This window comes from Pelobates fuscus, chromosome 9, assembly GCF_036172605.1.
Source record: "Pelobates fuscus isolate aPelFus1 chromosome 9, aPelFus1.pri, whole genome shotgun sequence".
NCBI classification, from domain to species: Eukaryota; Metazoa; Chordata; class Amphibia; order Anura; family Pelobatidae; genus Pelobates; species Pelobates fuscus.
The window spans coordinates 156,281,020-156,295,558 of NC_086325.1; the positions used below are offsets into that span (position 1 = coordinate 156,281,020).

The following is a 14,539-nucleotide window of genomic DNA, read 5'->3' on the forward strand; positions in this document are numbered from 1 at the left end:
ACACGCATTGTTTACGGGCGATCATCGCCCAAGAACAGTTAACACGCGCTGCGCTTACTTTGTACGTGCTCCGGTCGCTTCTTGCTTGTGTGTACTTGCGTGTCACGGCAACGCTAGGGTGAACCCTGGGTTATAGCGCAGCGCGGTCTCTTCCAACACTCCTTCCGCGAATCCGCCCTGAACCCTGAGCCCAGAACACTGGTCCTGCTGAGCCTGTTGGAGAACTGTAAGTAAGTTTAGCAATACGCACACAAGTTTAAAGGGACAAAGACAGAGCTCTTTTTTACTCCCCAGACTGCTGTTTCTTAAAGGCACACTTCATTCTACTGACATTAAACCAACCCTGCATCAGAAAATTGTGCATTTTCGAAATAAAAGATAACACGTTTTATGCCAAAAGGCAGTGCAGAGAATGCTTTCTCCTTAGACTCCTGAAAATAATGTGAAATCGCTCCACCATCAAGAAAACTTTGTAATTGTAATTGTAAACCAATTGTAAACCAATAAAAATAATGTACACATCGTACTAGCAGAATTATTAGTAAAGGCTTGTCTTGAAAAAAATCTGTTTATAAATATACCCCTTACCATTCCCTGTCAATCAATCAGTTGTATGCTGACAACTAACTAACTAACTAACAGAAGAGACCAGGAGAACCGTGCCATAGACAGTTTGCATTTTGCTGCAAACTTGCCTCATGCTTACTGGGGTAACATAGGACAGACAGAGCTACAAATATCACAAAATGATGGATATTTGTAGACGTGACACAGCACCTGAGTTAAGCTAGGTTTTTTGTTTTTTTTTACGGATTTTGTCACACCAAGCTCAAATGTTTTGCCATCACTGGCCTATGGATATCTCCACTGGCCACTCCTCAGATGGCTGCTAGAGGTGCTTCCTAGTGCAGTGCTGCACAGTGTGACTCACTGTATGGAGACACTGAAATTTCCTCATAGAGATGTATTGATTCAATGTATCTCTATGAGGACATGCTGATTGGCCAGGGCTGTTTGGCTTGTGCTGGCTCTGCCCATGATCTGTCTCCTTGACAGTCTTAGCAATCTTATGTTTTCCAATGGGAAAGCTTGTGATTGGTATTGAACAACAATTCTGATGATGTTAGCCAAGCAGGCAGACCAGGGACAGAGCCTGCAGCAGCAGACTGGAGTAAAGGTAAGATTTTACTATATTTAGGGAGGCTAGATGGTGTTTTTAATGCTATATGGTCAGGAACACATGTTTGTGTTCTTAACCCTATAGTGTTCCTTTGACATCCAGTTATCTACCCAATGAACTGAGAATCTGACAGACTACCAAAGTATCAAACTGGCACACATGGAATTATGTGTATTTAAATCGAAAGGTCTGCATCTGGAACAGCTGTCTTTACTGTATGAGAAGTAAAAATGAGGAAGGCTTTCCTCACTGTCTGTCCTGTTAACTTTGTCCTTGCCAATTTATATAAAGTGGTTTGCAAAAAATATGTTACACCCTGTTATATATAAGGAAACAGAGCTGTAAATAAATCGAATAGACTATTTCCCCCTCATAGTCTATAACCGTCTCACATAAATTATCCAATATGCCCTCCGTTGTGCATAGAAAGATAACATACACATGCACACCATTCACACATTCATTCTTATTCAGTTCTCTCCCTAACACAAATAAATTCATCCCCTCAAGTGCAACATATATTTCCTTCTCTTGTCACAACTCATTTGTCTATGCAACCTCATCCACTCCCCCCCCCCCACATACACTCTAGTCCGTCCTTCCTACAAACTCTCACAGTCCTCCCTCCCAAACAAACATAACTATCCCCTTCCACAACTGCATATCCATGTCTACCACTCCATGCCCTGTCTGTCATACACGCTTCTACCACTCCATGCCCTCTCTGTCATCATAGCCCCTTCTACCACTCCATGCCCTGTCTGTCATACACGCTTCTACCACTCCATGCCCTCTCTGTCATAGCCCCTTCTACCACTCCATGCCCTGTCTGTCATACACGCTTCTACCACTCCATGCCCTCTCTGTCATGGCCCCTTCTACCACTCCATGCCCTGTCTATTACAGCCCCTTCTACCACTCCATGCCCTGTCTATTATAGCCCCTTCTACCACTCCATGCCCTGTCTGTCATACACGCTTCTACCACTCCATGCCCTCTCTATCATAGCCCCTTCTACCACTCCATGCCCTGTCTATTACAGCACCTTCTACCACTCCATGCCCTCTCTGTCATACCCCTTCTACAACTCCATGCCCTCTCTGTCATACCCCCTTCTACCACTCCATGCCCTCTCTGTCATAGCCCCTTCTACCACTCCATGCCCTCTCTGTCATACCCCTTCTACCACTCCATGCCCTCTCTGTCATACCCCCTTCTACCACTCCATGCCCTCTCTGTCATACCCCCTTCTACCACTCACTGCCCTCTCTATCATAGCCCCTTCTACCACTCCATGCACTTTCGATCATAGCCCCTTCTACCACTCCATGCCCTCTCTATCATAGCCCCTTCTACCACTTAATGCCCTCTCTATCATAGCCCCTTCTACCACTCCGTGCCCGGTCTGTCATAGCCCCTTCTACCACTCCATGCCCTGTCTGTCATACCCCCTTCTATCACTCCATGCCCTCTCTATCATAGCCCCTTCTACCACTCCATGCCCTTTCGATCATAGCCCCTTCTACCACTCCATGCCCTCTCTATCATAGCCCCTTCTACCACTTAATGCCCTTTCGATCATAGCCCCTTCTACCACTCCATGCCCTCTCTATCATAGCCCCTTCTACCACTTAATGCCCTCTCTATCATAGCCCCTTCTACCACTCCGTGCCCGGTCTGTCATAACCCCTTCTACCACTCCATGCCCTCTCTATCATAGCCCCTTCTACCACTCCGTGCCCGGTCTGTCATAGCCCCTTCTACCACTCCATGCCCTCTCTATCATAGCCCCTTCTACCACTCCATGCCCTCTCTATCATAGCCCCTTCTACCACTTAATGCCCTTTCGATCATAGCCCCTTCTACCACTCCATGCCCTCTCTATCATAGCCCCTTCTACCACTTAATGCCCTCTCTATCATAGCCCCTTCTACCACTCCGTGCCCGGTCTGTCATAGCCCCTTCTACCACTCCATGCCCTCTCTATCATAGCCCCTTCTACCACTCCATGCCCTCTCTATCATAGCCCCTTCTACCACTTAATGCCCTTTCGATCATAGCCCCTTCTACCACTCCATGCCCTCTCTATCATAGCCCCTTCTACCACTCCGTGCCCGGTCTGTCACAGCCCCTTCTACCACTCCATGCCCTCTCTATCATAGCCCCTTCTACCACTCCATGCCCTCTCTATCATAGCCCCTTCTACCACTCCATGCCCTCTCTATCATAGCCCCTTCTACCACTCCGTGCCCGGTCTGTCATAGCCCCTTCTACCACTCCATGCCCTCTCTATCATAGCCCCTTCTACCACTCCATGCCCTCTCTATGATAGCCCCTTCTACCACTTAATGCCCTTTCGATCATAGCCCCTTCTACCACTCCATGCCCTCTCTATCATAGCCCCTTCTACCACTCCGTGCCCGGTCTGTCATAGCCCCTTCTACCACTCCATGCCCTCTCTATCATAGCCCCTTCTACCACTCCATGCCCTCTCTATCATAGCCCCTTCTACCACTTAATGCCCTCTCTATCATAGCCCCTTCTACCACTCCGTGCCCGGTCTGTCATAACCCCTTCTACCACTCCATGCCCTCTCTATCATAGCCCCTTCTACCACTTAATGCCCTTTCGATCATAGCCCCTTCTACCACTCCATGCCCTCTCTATCATAGCCCCTTCTACCACTTAATGCCCTTTCGATCATAGCCCCTTCTACCACTCCATGCCCTCTCTATCATAGCCCCTTCTACCACTCCGTGCCCGGTCTGTCATAGCCCCTTCTACCACTCCATGCCCTCTCTATCATAGCCCCTTCTACCACTCCATGCCCTCTCTATCATAGCCCCTTCTACCACTCCACGCCCTCTCTATCATAGCCCCTTCTACCACTTAATGCCCTTTCGATCATAGCCCCTTCTACCACTCCATGCCCTCTCTATCATAGCCCCTTCTACCACTTAATGCCCTCTCTATCATAGCCCCTTCTACCACTCCATGCCCGGTCTGTCATAGCCCCTTCTACCACTCCATGCCCTCTCTATCATAGCCCCTTCTACCACTTAATGCCCTTTCGATCATAGCCCCTTCTACCACTCCATGCCCTCTCTATCATAGCCCCTTCTACCACTTAATGCCCTCTCTATCATAGCCCCTTCTACCACTCCGTGCCCGATCTGTCATAGCCCCTTCTACCACTCCATGCCCTCTCTATCATAGCCCCTTCTACCACTCCATGCCCTCTCTATCATAGCCCCTTCTACCACTCCATGCCCTCTCTATCATAGCCCCTTCTACCACTTAATGCCCTTTCGATCATAGCCCCTTCTACCACTCCATGCCCTCTCTATCATAGTCCCTTCTACCACTTAATGCCCTCTCTATCATAGCCCCTTCTACCACTCCGTGCCCGGTCTGTCATAGCCCCTTCTACCACTCCATGCCCTCTCTATCATAGCCCCTTCTACCACTTAATGCCCTTTCGATCATAGCCCCTTCTACCACTCCATGCCCTCTCTATCATAGCCCCTTCTACCACTTAATGCCCTCTCTATCATAGCCCCTTCTACCACTCCGTGCCCGGTCTGTCATAGCCCCTTCTACCACTCCATGCCCTCTCTATCATAGCCCCTTCTACCACTTAATGCCCTTTCGATCATACCCCCTTCTATCACTCCATGCCCTCTCTATCATAGCCCCTTCTACTACTCCATGCCCTCTCTATCATAGCCCCTTCTATAACTCCATGCCCTCACTATCATAGCCAGTGGAAATGAGGATACACTGGAGCAAAGGCTTCACATGCAAAGAAGAATTGAGTTATTAGGCAAAGGTCTACAAATTGGCAAAGACAAAGTGAATTTGACTGCAATTCTACTACTGGCCAAGTTGATAAAACAACTAAGTTAAATAACCAAGGTGTAAAGAAATTAATTAAAATTGGGCACCCGAATTTTCAGTTTGCACAAAGTCAAATTTACTATCTCAGTAAACACATCTTATACACTCAAGTGTCAATTCAATACAACAATTAAGTGCAAAAGCTGAACTGGGAAATCTCTCCAAACCTTTATGAACTTCCCAGTGCTAAGAGCCAAACATATTGGAGTCTTCCATTTATGTGTTTACGCTGTACATCAGAGGAACTGCCCGAGTCCAAAAAATACCTAGAGATTGAGTCCCCCTAAAATCACTTGACTCCTCAACAAGCTCAACCCTTTGCCCTAAAAGGCTCTGTCTCATGACCCATTAAACACCACCCGTACTCGTCCCCTCTTAACCAGAAACACTTTGTCCTTACTATAAAACAGCTGTTTCTGAGCAACACGGAGGGACTGTACAAGCGACATTAGATATGTAGAACTGGTGTATAAGACATGCTCAATTTGCTCTGAAAAGAGTCCTCCTAGCACCAGCCATGTTATTGATTATTGACTAGTGTAAATCACGTGGTTTAACGCTGGAGCCTCTGTCATAATTCTATCACCAGCAAATTTCCAATGTACGTTTGATTGTGAATAAATATTACTAGTTCTTAGCTTATACTTAGAAATTTCAGTGGCAGTCCACTAAATAACAGATTGACCATCTACCCAGTTCTGTTGGTCATTTTGAAAATGGTCAGAATGGCTTTATCCTTTCTTATGCCCCCAATCACAGCGATAGGTCCTAGTGATCTGCTAATTTCTTCACAGCTTCATAATTCCATCCTTTCAATATGACAACAAACTCTGTAGACTTGAAAGGTCTAGTCACCATCCGAACGCTCCATCACCAGACCTCCATACACCATGAAAGTAGTCTTCAATCCGTATAAAACCATTATCGTTTAATAGAGGTCCACACACACCATTGTCCAAGTTCTGCCACTAGGACTTGTTCTCCACCGCTTCTTCAATGGACTTTAAATAACCTGGGTTTCCTCTCTCTATGGGAATGCTGATAATATCAGGGATTTCAAATGGATGGACCAGGCTAAAATGACAAGACCCAAAATCTATCATTTTTAAATGTAACCCATATATAATTAATTAGGCACATGTACACTACATAAATAGAAAACATGCTGAAATGTACTCTATAACTGTATATTCATTAAAGGATCTTAACGCGGCAGAACTGATTTTTTTAATTTTTTGTTTCCACCAACGCAACCGGTGATCCCCATATGTAGTGACTTGGTCATAGTCATTGTTGTATGTATAATGACAAAACTATTTATTGAGGGCATTTATTGTATATCGCTTATGGCTGTGATATACTGCAGTTTCACACAATGACACATACCCAATGTAAGCACATAGCTCGGATATCTTGTCTGTCTTTGTTCTCACTACCTGTAAGAGAAAATAAAGTATAAATATGAGGGACAAGTTTATACACTTTTACCACTAGATGGCAGCATCATACCAGAAAGGCAGGACTTTTGTAGGCGAGCCTGGGTGTAAAGAGTTTGTTTGTAAAAATACCATATTGTGAAAGACAATAGCCGAGTTGTAGAATTTTTCCAAATTAACTATTTTGGCGTACAGTTTGCAATTCTGCTTTCAATTCACTGGATTTCTGTGTTTAGTGGATAAATTAGGTGACTACAAAAAAGTGTTATACAGCGCTTAAAAATGTGTTCTAGTGGTTAAAAACTATTTTAATTACATTATCCTTTAAAAAGACAAAAGGTGTAAGTTATCATGGTGGAACGCTTAGTAAATTATACTAATGGGATACTAATTTATATAAATACCTTCTTAAATGCCAATCTTATAAAGTGAGAAGTCAATATTATAACCAAGTCCGCTGTAGCTGTACACTGCCATATCTAGAATTTAAGTTATAATCTTAAAGGAGAACCACAAGCACCATAACCACTACAGTGCTAATCCCTACCTCCACTACTAATGCCTGAGAGTTAGCTCATTGGCTGAGGGAGTCAGCTGATCACCCTCAGCTTATGAGCTAAACCCTGCATTGCAGGGCTCAGGAGACCTAGCAGAGGTTCCCACTACAGGAAGTCAAAGCATTTAAAAAAACAGTTTAATTACTTAAAGGGACACTACAGATCGCTAAAGCACTTCAGAAAGCAATTTGCTAAAATGATCACTTTTATAAATGAACCTTGTTACATCCCCCTGGCTGTCAATGTACTTGTTACCTACTGGTTGTTTAGCTCAGTGAAGCTAAACTCAAGAGGCAACAATTGCCCAGAGCACATGCCCTGCAAAGACTTCTCATTGAGCTGCATTGGGAAGTGTTTGATTGGACAGCCACAGGAAGTCTGGGCGGGGTTAGAAGGGGAGGGCTTGCAAGTACTGCAGACAAGAGAACTGCAGCTTTTATAAGCTGCTTTTAGATATATCCCCATTGAAAAAAAAATGCATAATTAAATGTATGTTGGTTTTCTTGTATATCTAGTAAACAGGGATATTTATATATTTTTGGTACTTGGGCAATGGAGTGTCCCTTTAAAATACAAAGTAGGCACCAGGTCACTTTCAGCACCATAACCGCTACGGCAAGCTTATGGTGCTTGGAGGGTTCCTTTTACTGATTATGTAATATTTCCTCTACAGATTTTTTTTTTTTTTTTTATTCTTTATTTTTGTAGTGCGGGTGGGTACAGAATATAAACTTGTGCCACAACAGCGTTCAGTAATATGGGAACATAGGTATGTTAAACAGTGGCCTTGAGAAACATGCACATTTTTAAAGGTAGAGTTACTTAAGTAGATATGCCTATGCGATAACAATCAAGTTGAGAGTAGGTTTGTCTGCAGCTTCCTGACTGCTTTGGTACTTAAAGCTATACAAATAAGAGAAAACAATTCTAAGCTACATCTTAGCATATGTTTGAGGAGGTTTGGTATAAAGTAGGCATATAGACAATTAGGGCAAAAATAAATCATGTTGGTACTTAGGTTTACATCACGTTTCAAGAAGCAACTTAAAGGTGTGCCAGGGAACACATTATGGCTGAGTCATAGAAAATTATAAGGCAAAATCAACTGTGCTAAGCTAACTAATAGTGAGTAGGTCGGCATAAGTAGGGCAGTTAATGTAGAGTTCACTAGAGTCACTTAACCCACGCCAGCTGCTGGTATGTGGTTGTCTCCCCTTGGGTCGCTGTGTAGGCCTGCCTGCCCACCACAATGAGGGTCGATCTCTCGGTGTGTGGATGAGGCCTGTAGGTAGTCCGTTGGGGGCTGCTGGATACTCCGAGTGGTGAGGCGCAGGGTGGCCTCCGCGGCCCGTCTGTATAGGTTACGGGAGGGCCCACTTTTAGAACGCCTTTGCCTAACGGTGGCTGCCGTTCTCTTGGACCGCCGGCCTCTTGGTCTTCTCGTTGGTTGGGCTCTCGATCCTGATGGGTGGCAACGTGCGGTGGGCAGTAATGGACAGGGTGCTACTGTCAAGCCGGCTCCTTCATGCCTGGGTTTCCGTGGGTTGGGGCCTAGGCGCCTGCTCCGCGGCCCATCAGCCTCGTGGTACGAGCCACTAGGTGTCAAGGTCTGCTGCTTGGTGGTCGCTTTCTTTTTCACCTGTGTCCACGTCCCCCTGCCCCACAGTCTTTGCCACAAGGCTCCGAAGAGTTCATCCAGCCGCTTTTCATAGTTGTCTAGTAGGTCGTATGTCGTCGGCATGGCAGCCGCCATCTTAGCTCTGGCTGTGTAGTAGTTTGGTGAGACAGGATCCGGTGAGTTCCCTGGTTCCTTTTTTCGTCTCGTCGAGTCTGTATGCATAACGATTGTGCCGGGATATCCTTCACCGGCGAGGGGGGGAAACGGGGTTCCCAGCGTTTCCTGCTTGGCTGCTCGCAGGGAGGTCGGCCGCCTCTCCCACGCTTGCATCCGCTGGAAGGCCTCCACGGTGTGTTAGCTTCAACGTTGCTCGCCGAGCCCGGCTGGTCGCCTAAATGTGTTTCAGGGTAACGCCGATTTGCTGGTGCACCCCAATAGTATTTTCTTCGCGATATATTAGATTTATGTTGCTTTTTTGCAGGTTCCTGCTCGGAGCTCAGGTGTAGTGCGACCAGCTTGCTCGACGGCTAGGCCCCGCCCACCTCTACAGATTTTAAGTACAATAGACTGTGTACAACATGTTTAATTCTGCTTGACATTTGCAAATTGCTATTGCATATTTTTAAAGCAAATTTTATTTTGTGTTTCCTACAACCAGAAAAAAAGACAGACATTACGTATTTAAAAAGGACATTATGGGGGATTGCTGTTATACCGTTTGCCTAAATCTCTGTCACCTGATCTAAAGCCCTTCTCCTGACCTGCTAGAATTAACCACGAGGGTTTCTTCACTAACGTCACGTCTAGCTTCTGGGAGAAAAGTACAGAAACAGAATCTCAATGTTTCAATTATTCAAAAAATGATGGAACTGAAAAGTAAATTGCAACATTTAAGCAAAAATAGCTGGAGCATGATTCCAAACGATCTGTTTTTGCCAAAATGTAGCTTTGCGTCTAAAAAAAATAAATAATAATAATAATAAAAAAAAAAATAAGACAAGGACCTAATACACAGTTGATAAAAACACCTATATTTAAATTGTCCTCAAATAGTGAATAAATGCTTGAATTTACTACGCAGAGTGAAATAAAAAAAATAAAGTCAATCAATGCATATCAAACAAAATAAACAAACCTTTGGCCTAAATCAGCGTGACGTGGATTACATAAAGATGGCCGCAGTCTGGAATACCTGGTGCCTTTTTTCACTATAATGGGGCTTGTCCAAAATAGCCGAGCTGTGACTATAACTGAGCTCGATAATTTGTCCAAACCGGCTATTTTTGTCTAAATGTTCCACTTTGGTGTTCGGCTCACTCCAGTTCACTGTTTGGTGGTTCCGTCCCTGTGTGAGATCAGTGTGAAGGAGCGGGGAAGGTAGACCGTCAGTCAGGTACCCCAAAACATACAAAGATCGCCAAATGGGGGTTGTGTTAGAAGACCACCGCTTGTGGCTGAATATTTTACTCATATTCCAATGTGCCACAAACATTGCTGGACATAATAATAATAATAATAATAATAATAATAATAATACACAAGTACAATGTATTATAGAAATCTACCATTTTACCTACCAAAAGAATTTCAGTAGATTCTTCTATTTCCCCCTTCCAGATGTATCTAGAAAATAAACACATGATATATGCCATCAAGCACTTGAAAGGTGAATGGTGATGTCACGATAGTCAGATATATCCTAATTGGCTAAATGTAACTTTTTATGCCAGTGTAGCCTAACTGCAAATATAGAAGAATTGGAGATTTTATTCCAGATTGCCCAGATCAGTGTAAAATTTGAACCAGGACAAACTATTGCCTTGTTCTCTAAAGGAACACTCCAAGCACCATAACCACTACAGTGTACTATAGTGGTTATGGTGCCATGACACTCATAATGTCAAAAATCACTACAGCGCGCAGTAATAGTTATGGAGATTGGAGTGTTTCTTTACCTTGTGACTATCAAATTGCCCTCTCCATTAAATCAGCTATCAGCAATTATACTGAAATATTTCGAGACTAGTGTAAGCTGTCAGGGAGGATGGGGGTAGATCTGTGCTGCTGAGTTCAGGACCTGCCAAAATCCATGCAACTGCATTATTAGTCCTGCCAACAGTCTACGTTGAATCAAATGAGTCTGATTAAAGATCTTGCCCAAAGTGTTATCGATAAGGAAACTCATTGAACATCAGAGCTACCAGACATATAGTCAATATTCAAAGTGTTTTGACTGAGCGAGAGCCACGGGTACTTGGACTGCACCTGGGTCTCCCACATGTCCTTACCCTGTGGGTAATGAATACTTAGGCCGAACACAAAGTATAAAAACGTTAACTGTATCCCAGCAATTAGAAACAATAACTTAAAGAAATAACCTAAAACGTCCCTGGCAAAGCTCCGGGCTCTGCGCTCCACTCCCTGTTTCATGTCACAGCAGTCGTCATGAGTTTCAATCAAAGGGTTCTCATAGAGACCTCAAAATAAATTAAAAACTATAAATTAAATGAACTTGTGTGTGAGTGAGTCAGTATCAGTGTGTTGTCTGTCAGTGTGTGTCTAATCAGTGAGAGTGTGTGTCTGTTAGTAAGTGTGTGTGTACACTCAATGCAACTCCACAGTCCCTTGACATATACACTGATCAGCCACAACATTAAAACTACTGACAAGTGAAGTGAATAACATTGATTATCTCATTACAATGGCACCTGTCAAGGTGAAAGAAATATTAGGCAGGAAAGAGAAAAGATCTGAATGACTTTGACTGGGGCCAAATAGCGATGGCTAGATGACTGGGTCAGAGCATCTCCAAACGGCAAGTCTTGTGTGGTGTTCCCAGTTTGCAGTACCTATTAACAGTGGTGCAAGGAAGATCAACCAGTGAATCAGTGTCATTGGTACCCAAGTCTCATTGAAGCACCTAAGTAGCGAAGGTCAGCATGTCTGGTCCAATAACACCGAAGAGCTACTGTAGCTCAAATTGCTGAAAACGTAATGCTGGCCAGGGGCGTATTAGCCGCGAGGCAAACAAGGCATTTGCCTTGGGCGGCATTTTCCAGGGGGCGGCAAAAAAAGCCGCCTCAAATGCCCAGGGCAAATGCCTTGTTAGCCTTGCGGCTAACTGACAAGGCAGGCTGCTGGGCGTTCGGGCGGCACTGGCGAGAGGGCGGCTGGCGAGGGAGCACTTCCCCTGAGCTGTCTGCTCAGCTCCCTCGCACGCCGCAGAGTGAGGCTGGGAGGCGGAGCCGGAATATGACGTCATATTCCGGCTCCCAGCCTCACTCTGCGGCGCGCGAGGGAGCTGAGCAGACAGCTCAGGGGAAGTGCTCCCTCGCTAGCCGCGCAGCAGACAGCCCAGCAGCCCAACCGGCAGCCCCACTAGACCCCAGGGAGATAGAGAACCCCCCCAGCATTCCCAAAGGTAAGGAGGCTGGGGGGTTATACATTTAAAATGATGCCTTTTATAAGTGGGTTTTAAATGCTACTTCGAAAAGAGGAAAGCAATAATATTGCGCAGTTGCACAATTGCAATATCAATCACAACAAGTTGGAATAAGGTTTGAAAAGTGACATGTTTAGAAAACTCAAGATGACGTAATACGTTTCTTTGATATTAGTGCTGTGTTCTTTTTTCAAATAGGATTTTATTGACATTTATCCTATCAAACGGGTCATTTGTTGATCTTTTTAATAAGGAATATTTATCTCTGCATTCACACCTCAAAACATTTTGGATTAATAAATCATGTTTTAATATAGTTTTGAGAAAAAGCAAAAAAACTAAAAAGTTTCTCGCCTTTTAATCTTCCACATGACATTTGCTAAAAACAGGCAATGTCAGTCTGTTAGTGTGTGTGTATGTCTGTCTGTTAGTGAGTGTGTCTGTTAGTGTGTGAGTGTGTGCATGTATGTCAGTGAGTGTGTCTGTTAGTGAGTGTGAGTGTGCCTGTTAGTGTGTGAGTGTGTGTATGTATGTGTGTGAGTGTGTGAATGTATGTGTGTGAATGTATGTCAGTGAGTGTGTCTGTTAGTGAGTGTGAGTGTGTCTGTTAGTGTGTGAGTGTGTGTATGTATGTGTGTGAGTGTGTGAATGTATGTGTGTGAATGTATGTCAGTGAGTGTGAGTGTGTCTGTTAGTATGTATGTCTGTTAGTGAGTGTGTCTGTTAGTGTGTGAGTGTGTGTATGTATGTCAGTGAGTGTGTCTGTTAGTGAGTGTGAGTGTGTCTGTTAGTGTGTGAGTGTGTGTATGTATGTGTGTGAATGTATGTCAGTGAGTGTGAGTGTGTCTGTTAGTGTGTATGTCTGTTAGTGAGTGTGTCTGTTAGTGTGTGAGTGTGTGTATGTATGTCAGTTAGTGTGAGTGTGTCTGTTAGTGAGTGTGAGTGTGTCTGTTAGTGTGTGAGTGTGTGTATGTATGTGTGTGAGTGTGTGAATGTATGTCAGTGAGTGTGAGTGTGTCTGTTAGTGTGTGTGTGTATGTATGTCAGTGAGTGTGAGTGTGTCTGTTAGTGAGTGTGAGTGTGTCTGTTAGTGTGTGAGTGTGTGTATGTATGTGTGTGAGTGTGTGAATGTATGTCAGTGAGTGTAAGTGTGTCTGTTAGTGTGTGTATGTCTGTTAGTGTGTGTGTGTGTATGTATGTCAGTGAGTGTGAGTGTGTCTGTTAGTGTGTGAGTGTGTGTATGTATGTGTGTGAGTGTGTGAATGTATGTCAGTGAGTGTGAGTGTGTCTGTTAGTGCGTGTATGTCTGTTAGTGAGTGTGTCTGTTAGTGTGTGAGTGTGTATGTATGTCAGTGAGTGTGAGTGTGTCTGTTAGTGTGTGAGTGTGTGTATGTATGTCAGTGAGTGTGAGTGTGTCTGTTAGTGAGTGTGTCTGTTAGTGTGTGAGTGTGTGTATATGTCTGTGAGTGTGTGTGTGTGTATGTCAGTGAGTGTGTGTGTCTGTTAGCTAATGTATGCGTATCTGTCATGCGTGTGTGTATTTAGAAGGCTGGGTGGGGGGCGCCTGAGTTTTGTCCTGCCTAGGGCAGCACAAAACCAGGATACACCACTGATGCTGGCCATGATAGAAAGGTGTCCGAACACACAGTGCATCGCAGTTTGCTGTGTATGGGGCTGGTCAGAGTGACGATGATGACCTCTGTCCACCGGTGAAGGTGCCTTCAATGAAGACTTGAGAGTCAGAACTGAATCATGGAGCAATGGAACAAGGTTGCTTGGTCTGATATTTCACACTTTCTTTTATATAAGGAGGATGGCCCCGTGCATGTGCATCGTTTACCTGGGGAAGAGATGGCAGCAGGATGCATTATGGGAAGAAGGCAGGCCGGTGAAGGCAGTGTTATGCTCTGAGCAACGTTCTGCTGGGATACCTTGGATCATGGCATTTATGTGGATGTTACTTTAACATGTACCACCTACCTAGAGCTTGTTGCAGATCATGTACACTACTTCATGGCAGTGATATTCCCTGATGGCAGGAGCCTCTTTCAGCAGGATAATGCACCCTTCCACACTGCAAAAAATGTTCAAAAATGTGTCGGGGACCCTGACAAAGAGTTCAAAGTGTTGCCTTGGCATCACATTCCACAGATCTCAATCCGATTGAGCATTTGTGCGATGTTCTGGAACAACAAATCCTATCCATGGAGGCCCCACCTCGCAACTTGCAGGACTTAAAGGATCTACTCCTAATGTTTTGGTGTCAGATACCACAGGACACGTTCAGAGGTCTTGTGGAGTCCATGCCTCTACGCATCAGAGTTGTTTTGGCAGCATGAGGGGACCTACATTACATTAGACAGGTGCTTTCAATGGTCTCCCTCAATATTGAAGACAGAGCAGTGAATA

The 14,539-nt window shown here is 44.7% G+C and overlaps 1 protein-coding gene across 2 annotated transcripts in view; it reads right to left on the minus strand.

Moving 5' to 3' along the window:
• Positions 1-14,539, minus strand: part of LOC134573239 (protein CutA homolog) — a 28,404-nt gene continuing 13,865 nt past the window's right edge. The window contains exons 4-6 of one of the 2 annotated variants that reach the window (XM_063432851.1): positions 10,262-10,311; positions 6,464-6,509; positions 1-213 (exon numbers count right to left, since the gene is read on the minus strand). In XM_063432851.1, coding sequence (XP_063288921.1) covers positions 114-213; positions 6,464-6,509; positions 10,262-10,311 — 196 coding nt within the window. In that variant the 3' untranslated portion in view covers positions 1-113. Of the gene's footprint in view, positions 214-5,986; positions 6,152-6,463; positions 6,510-10,261; positions 10,312-14,539 lie in introns of those variants that run through there. The other variant, XM_063432849.1, reaches the window with a different exon arrangement.